General features: G+C 53.1%; 1 protein-coding gene across 1 annotated transcript in view; it reads right to left on the bottom strand.

Annotated features, from left to right (window-relative positions):
- Positions 1–1,806: 1,806 nt before the first annotated feature.
- LOC102204845 (semaphorin-6D-like) overlaps positions 1,807–7,844 on the bottom strand; it is a 46,079-nt gene continuing 40,041 nt past the window's right edge. The window contains exons 18-20 of the mRNA XM_005751796.2: positions 7,250–7,500; positions 6,732–6,863; positions 1,807–6,210 (exon numbers count right to left, since the gene is read on the bottom strand). Of these exons, the coding sequence (XP_005751853.2) occupies positions 4,984–6,210; positions 6,732–6,863; positions 7,250–7,500 (1,610 nt within the window). The 3' untranslated portion in view covers positions 1,807–4,983. The remainder of the gene's footprint in view (positions 6,211–6,731; positions 6,864–7,249; positions 7,501–7,844) is intronic.

Genomic DNA, 7,844 nt, shown 5'->3' with positions numbered 1-7,844 from the left:
ACACACACATATAGTATATACACTGGGTGAATGTGCAGTAGTAGCAGCAAGCAGGTGAATTCTGTACATTAATATGAATAGATATCTGACTATTTTACAGAATAGACAGTATAAACATATTTAAAATCTGCTTTTCTTTCACTGTCTTTACATTTATCAAAGCCTTCCTCTCTTTAATATTACCTCACGAAACCCAAGGTAAGAAGACCTGCTACCTTTACACCAGCAGATGGCAGCACAGCACCTCCACGACGCCTGGACCTGGAGGCGGGCTCTTACTGGAAGGATAAAGCGAAGTCATCAGAGGTGTGCAGGATGGTTTTCCTGTTCGGATCCTCAGACGGGGTTCAGACTTTCAGCTTGTCAGCGTTTATGTCCTTCGTTTTATTTAACGGTTATTTTATTGTGGTCATCGAACAGCGCGCCGTGCACCGTTTGAATTTCACAGCTGATGGTGCTGTTCGACTGACCGCAGCAGTAGGTGATCAGCAGTGATCCAGGACATCGTCACAGTGCCATTACTCCTCCAAGGACCTCTGCAAACAGCTACAACAAACCACCTGACAGCCGGTTTGAGTCCTCACGCCGTCTCAGGGTCATCGCATCGAGGATCACTGAAGCTGCATTCGGGACACGTAAAACACCCAAAACTGAAAGCAGGAAGTCCTTCATACAGTCAGATGATGTTTGTCTCCAGAGCTGTGAGAAACTCATATGCTTTTAATTAATTTGGCAGAATTGAAATGAACCAGACGACACCGCAGAATATCAAACACACCGCTCACTTAAACCATCTGCTGCTGGAGAACACTTCCTTTTCCCCAGTTTTAGGAACTTTGTCAAGGACATCTTTATCCTCGGCAGGACCAAAGATATCTCAGACTGGAGACTGAAACACTGAGAGGATAAAAGACCTCAGAACCAGAACACTGACCTGCTTTAAATATCCATGCAAAGCTTACTGTAGTCATCACAGTTCATCAACCCAACTGACTGAGAATAAAACATTAAACAGTTCAGGTCCTGCTGTGCTCTGTTCCAGGGAGCGCAGCAAGAAAAAGCCTTGGCCAGGTTGTGCACTCAGGAACAGGGCCTGTAATAACGCCTGTGGTTACTGCTCTGTAAACAAAACACAGCAATGCAACAGTCTGTGTGTGGACAGTGAACCAAAGAGTTAAGTACCTATATATTTACAGCAGGACATCCTCCTCAGTGATGAAGGAACCAATAATCCTTGGTCCACTCTTGAACTTTGAACCCTAATGAAGACGATGCATTTAAGGTCCCCACAAACCTCACTGGGCTGTTTGCTGTGTCCCTCAATTCAGCACATCAACCACCAGGAAGTGTTCTGACTTATAATATCTGTGTTTCAGCACAGTTTCCTGTGGGTGGACAACAAACTGGACTGGTCATGCAACACGCAGCACCAGTATAAAAAAGGCCAAAGCCGACTGTACTTCCTCAGGAGGTCTTTTAACATCTGCAGGAAGCTCCTGAGGATGTTTTACCAGTCGGTGGTTGCTGGAGTACTTTTCTATGCTGTGGTGTGCTGGGGGAGCAGCACAGCAAAGAGGGACTCATCCAGGCTGGAGAAACTGATCAGGAGGGCTGGCTCTGTGGTCGGCATGAAGCTGGACACTCTGGTGACAGTGGCAGAGAAAAGGACATTAAAGAAACTGATGGACATTATGAACAATGCTGGGCATCCCACCCGAGGGATTAATAAAGTTTCATCTAATCTAATCTAATCACCCATCCTTTCAGAATAAGAGTCCACACAAAGAAGAATCACTCTGCTGCCAGTACTATTCCACAGTAGCCTTTATTTACACCGTCATCCACATTGTTAATTAATAGCAGTAAGGTAAACATAATAGTGTGTGACATTATTACATTGTCATTTCAGCGTAGCCCACCGGGTGGCGCTGTGAGTCCACAGCGTCTCTGCTCCTCTCAGCACTTCAGAGGACGAGAACCACGAAACGAATAAACAAAATCATTTTCAAGGTTACAAGTGCATCTCATACAAAACCTTTATAAAATACGCCAAAGTCTTTATGCTCTGCGGCGCCCCCTAGCAGCACCCAGTGGAAACATTCATAAAGGACCTTTGAAGATTGAAGAGTTCAGCACTGCTCACAGACTCTGAGGTGGTGTTTGTGCTGTGTGAAGGTTGGAGCGGCTCGCCGCAGGTCTAAAGGAGCGTTCAGCCAATTATCTACGGCACGTTAGCAGGACCACGGATTTGTTACCAACTGAACCAGAACCAGAACTCTGAGCAAAACATTAAAGCAGCATTTTCATCTGAAGGAAGATTCAAATACAAAAAGCTCGATGTGACACTTTGGTGTTTATACGCAGCCCTCCCTGTTTTCCACTAATCAGTGTTTTACCTTTTCCACCGATTGGACGAATGCGAAAGGCAAAAAAGTTGTTTTAGTTTCCGAGGCGACGCGTTCAGGCGTGTCTGTGGTTCAAACAGCCGTCGCTCTGTTTAAGATATTCAGCTGACATCTCAATGAATTCAACTTATTGTTTATTAATAATAATAATGCGTATCGACAGGTTTGCTCTGTCGGCACAGAGCCATGAGGAAGGACAGTTCTATTCTATTTTGTATTATTTTTAACAATCCAGACCTGAAAACTCTCCATGTTGGTGCGTTTAAGGACAGTCTGAGTGTTTGACTGAACCTTGTTCGTCATCCTTTTCCTGACGTGTACGTTAGCTGTCACGGCTGGATGACACCTCTCAGATATCCTCTCCAAAGCAGCGCCTGGAGAAACGCTCGGTGTCTAACGGGTCGGTGTTCACAGAGGTGCGTCTGCAGTGATGCCACAAACGCCCGAACCTTCCCGTTCGGCTCGTTTTTAAACGCCGTTTCTTTTTCTGCAGAATCCCCTGCTGAGAGCAGAGGGTGGGGTTGGCGGTAAATTTAGCCTCCGAGTCCTGCGGCAGCCTCCTTCAGTGACCACAGCAGCTGTAATCTGCGGTGACTACAGTATTTCAAACTGTTTGAATCAGGCGAGATGAAAGAGGATGATGTAAGCGCCTCAAACGCTGTGGCATGAATCCCTGTACAGTGAGCAGCAACCATCGCGCTTTGGCCTCTTTTATTTAACCTCAACAAACGCATCACGCACCGCGGCTCGCTCTCGGCTGCGTGTTGCATCGTGTTGGTGCAGAGCTCGTCCTCCGCTGTGGACCGCGGGAGAAGTCACGTCTGCAGGACGCGACAGTCAGTTCGCTCAGACGACTACACATCACAGCCGCGTGTTCTGCATTCAAGCCTACGTCTCAAACTTGTGCTGGTTAGTACGACTGCCTGGTGTACCCCGGCGCTGTCCCTAAACAGCCAGGCGGGCCAGAAACCCTCAAACTATTTGGGCATAAATGAGATAAAGTAGTAGCAGCGCCACGCCAAAGCTCGAATGACTGGATCTGAAAGTTGATGCCAGCTGTTTTTGGACATGTGACTGGTGTTTGTATCTGAAACTCTTCATGTTTTATGGTCTGAACGAGCAGGCGCAGAGGTCCTGAATCATCTCTTTTACATTTATTGCTTCGTTTAGCGGCGCTGCCCGTGCGGCTCACTGGTGGCGCTCTGAGTGTTTGTGCCTCAGTGTAGTTAAAAGAGCTGCAGCTTTAGGGTTTGTGACATGAAGCAGGTGTTCAGGTGTTCAGCGCCCAAGTCAGGAACTGAATCCGTCTGTGGACAATGATGCTAACAGACCTGAAAGTGCGTCCAGGTGCATCCACGCTGAGGCAACACGGAGAGCCGGCGTCACGTCACCCGCTGGTCTGCAGGGTCCGCTCTGCGGTCTCACCTGTGTTGCCTGAGCCCGGGGGCGGAAACAGAACCCGGCAGAGCCGCTAACAAACACCGAGGTAAAGACAAAGCAGCTGATCCACTGTTCTTCAGCTGGGAGGAAACCCTCCCACAGACCGAAGCAAAGCAAACCTTCACCCAAATTACCACCAACAGAATCCTCACGTTCCCACTGCCTGCTGGGAAATGTAGTTTTTAATGAAGGTGCAGAGTGAGACTGAAGTCAGACTGAAATGTCTCCGCCACGGCAGACAACAGGCCACGCCCCCTCTCCCAGACTCTGGGCTGTTTCATGCCTGCACACATTTTCACATTTCAAAGGTTTAACAGGTACCTGAACGCATCACCAGCCTTGGGCGGGATTACAGAGCATAGCTGAGGTGACGAGTCTGCCTCTGCTCCGCCCTCGTGGGCGCCAGACACCCTGGGAGGTCAGTGGGAGCATGAGTGTGGCAGTAATTTGGGTGAAACACCAATCTAAGAGCAAACTTTGTTAAAGTTTCCACAGTGTGCGCTCAGCTGTTGAAGAGAAAACACGCCCCCTTCAGACGAGCGCAGGGCCTGAAACGACCCGCGGGGGTCTGGGTGTGACGCTCAGCAGGCGTTAATGCAACAGGGTCGTTGTAGTGATGTGGAGACGGTTATCACACCTGCTGGGCGACCTGCAGATACCAATATGGTATAAAAGACCGAGGTGGTCTGTCCTCAGAGTGCTGCTGAAAACACAAGTCTGCGCCCCCCACGGGGACGGGAGCCGCCCCTGCTGTGGGGTTCAGGTTTGCTGACGATCCTGGCGAATGAAATCCGGGCCCGACGACAGGATGTCGCATCAAAGTGCTCCGAAGAAAACTGCATTAATCTGGAATTCTGTGGCCACCTCGAGCCGCCTTTGGAATGTTTAGTAGTTCGTGCTGGTTTCGAGCCCCGCCCCTTTCAATGAGCCAGAGATGCTCGAGTGGCGACAGACGGCGTTCTCTCAGCGGCGGGGCAGCAAGCACGGCTGAGGGGTGGTAACGAGGAGCGATGGGGACAAAAAGCTCTGGGTCTCTTTTGTGTCTCCAGCCCATCGGCGCTCTCCTCTCATCCTCTGTCACCAGCCCGGCAGGCGTCTAAGGACAGCAGTGGCCATGTCGGCGCGGTGCCCGGCAGCCTCAGTAGTTGTACTTTCCCGCCTCTGCGCCCAGTGACGTGGCTGTGTTTGGCAGGAAGAGCGGTTTAGGAGGGATCTGGGGTTTGAGCGACGCCGTTCTCCGGACGACGGCAGCCCGCTGGGCGTGCGGCCCCTCGCTGTAGCTGTGTTGCCGTGTGAGGCAGGCGCTGGCCACCGACGGCTGCTTGCTATTGGCGGGGGCGGGGCCACCGCTGTTGTTGCTGCTGTTGTTAGTGTTCATCCTGGCGAGAAAGTGAGCATGCTGCGGCCCTCGCTGGTTGAAGCTGTGGTGGCGGGGCACGGCGCCACTCCCGCTGCCCATCCTGATGAGGGAGTGACGCTGAGAGTGGTGGCGCGTCACGGAGACGCCGCCGCCTCCAGGTCGTTCTGGAATCACTTGCTGCTGGAGCTGAGTGGAGGACGAGGAGGAGGAGGATGAGGGGATGGAGGTGGAGGAGGTGGGGTTGTTTGAGGATGAGGAGGATGAAGATGAGGAGGAGGTAGTGTTCTGAGGAGGAGGGTCGATGCGTTTGGGGAGGCCGTCGCTCGGCAGCGCGGAGGTGCTGGGGTAGGACGCGGCCTCATTCTGTTGCTGGTGACCGCTGTTGTTGTTGTGGTGGTGGTTGCTATGGTGATGGCCGTGGTTGTAGTGGTGCGTGCGCGTCTGTGCGTGGTGGTGATGGTGGCTGTGATGGTGCCCTGCGGTGGAGCCGGACGACCCGGGGAACAGCGAGGAAGAGGAGGTGGAGGTCAGGACCTTGATGCCGCCGGTTCCCGACGCGCTGACCTCGTGGATGTGTTTGAGCAGCTCGTCCAGCGCCGACACGTCCACCACCGTCTGGGGGAGGGACTGCTGGGAGTGGTGGTGATGCGGGACTCCTCCCCCTCCCACCGCCGCCACCGCCGCCCGCTCATCATTGGAGATCTTTCTCTCCTCTGGGAGGTGCAGAGAGGTCGAAGAGGCGCCGACCCCGTGGGGCGTCCCATTGCTTAAACTGTTGCCATGGTGATGAGGGAAGGGAAACACCTGCTGGTTTAAGGAGTTCCCGACGACGGCCATGAATCCCAGACTGGAGGCGGAGCAGCTGGGCTTGTCTCTGGCGTTGTTGCAGTTCTGGTTCTTCTCGTACTGATGGTGTCGCAGCGCCTTCATGTTCTTGATGGGAAGCTCCGGGGTGGAGTCGGGCGTGGGCAGGCCGGAGAGCTCGCCATCCCCCTGTGACAGAGACTAAACAGAGGTCAGAGGTTAGACGCGGCCGTGGCGTCAGTGTGAACGTCGAGATTAAAAGTTCTACCTGAAAACCTCAGAATGAGCTTTAGCGCTCACGTCATGCTGCGTGCTGACAGGAGAGGGCGCTGTGTGCAAAGCTTTAAGCACTTATGTGTTATGAGTTACATCAGTGTCTGAGAGCCGCATGTGTGCAGCAACCTCGGTGGAAACTTTATGCAGAAGCAGACACGTCTCCGGCGAGTCGGACCGCAGCCGGAGCGTCGTGCTCCATGGGTGATGCTCCGGCTGCGGTCTGGCTCAGCGGAGATCGGCATCGTCCACAGGAAGGGAGACTGGGTGAGAAGACCGGCCTGCAGCGAAATTTCAAAATAAAAGACATGTAACATCTTTAATGTTAGCAGTAAATGGCTGCGGTGTGTAAATGTGATCGATTACACGTCCAAGGTGTGTGCCTGCAGTCCGCTCCATCCTCCATCGCTCACACTGACAAACTCTGATTGGACAGATTCGCTTCCTACCTGGGACAGGCTGAGCTCGGGGTCGCCCAGCGGGAGGCCCTGGTGCACGGGGCTGTGGAGGTGATGCTCGGCCCGGCCGTTGGGGATGAAGGAGCTGTACATCTTCGGGGTGGACACGTCCAGTTTGTCCTCCTGGAGGAAGAGAAGAAGAAGAAAAGCTGCGATCAGCTGTCGTTATCTTTGCCTGCCGTTTCATCTCTAAAGCACAGGATGACCCTTCAGTGGGAGGAGCCACGGAGAACAATGAGGAACTTGTATAAATATACATTTGAGCAGAGGGTCAGAGGTCAGCTCAGAGATTCAGTTTCCTGCTCAGGGACATGTGGACAGAGGATGGAGTTCCTAATGAAACGCTCGATAGTAATGAGCGAATAAAAGACTGAAGTGAGGCTTATTAAGTCTGACCCCGGGGGAGGAGGAGGGGCTGAATATTAACACGCTGCCTCTCAGCTCGCAGACGTGTTTCAGCTGCAGGGCTCAGGTGAGCTCTGATGAATCCGTTTCCTCGTCTCGCTCACCTTGGGCTGTCCGTCCAGCAGCCCGTTGAGCTTGGCGAGGGATCGCAGCGACAGGGCGTGAGGCAGCGACGCCTCCGGGTCCTTCCCCAGCCTCCGAGCCCGGTGGGCGGCGCTGCCGCCGCAGTAGCATGACACCAGGAAACCCGACAAGATGGCGCCCAGGAAGAAGGCCACCAGCACGCAGGCGATCAGCAGCGTGTAATGCACGTTAGCACCGGCCCGCTGGTCCATGTCCGGAGGGCGCCGCACGCCTGGAAGACACAGGAGAAGTCATGTTTCCACCTGAGCGCAACACCTCAAGTCTCCCTGACTTCTCCAGCACTAACAGTGTGTGTGTGTGTGTGTGTGTCACATGCAGCAAGTTCCTGCAGGCTGCTTTGGCTGAGTTTGATGAAGGGGAGCTTCGGGGGAGGGGGGACAGATGGAGGAGAGGTGAGAGTAAGGTGAGGGGGGGCAGAGAGAGAGGGTGAGAGACAGAGACGAGGATTGGACTTAATGAGGAGGAGGAGGTTCACAGGTAAGGAAACAGGATGATGGGGGAGGAGAGGAAGAGCAGGGAAGGACGTTAGGAAGGTGAGATCTGAGGTGGGGGGGG

This window comes from Pundamilia nyererei, unplaced genomic scaffold, assembly GCF_000239375.1.
Source record: "Pundamilia nyererei isolate P.nyererei 1_Seehausen unplaced genomic scaffold, PunNye1.0 scaffold00326, whole genome shotgun sequence".
Classification (NCBI taxonomy): domain Eukaryota; kingdom Metazoa; phylum Chordata; class Actinopteri; order Cichliformes; family Cichlidae; genus Pundamilia; species Pundamilia nyererei.
The sequence above is the reverse complement of the archived record's forward strand: the minus strand, read 5'-3'. Positions and strand labels throughout refer to the sequence as shown.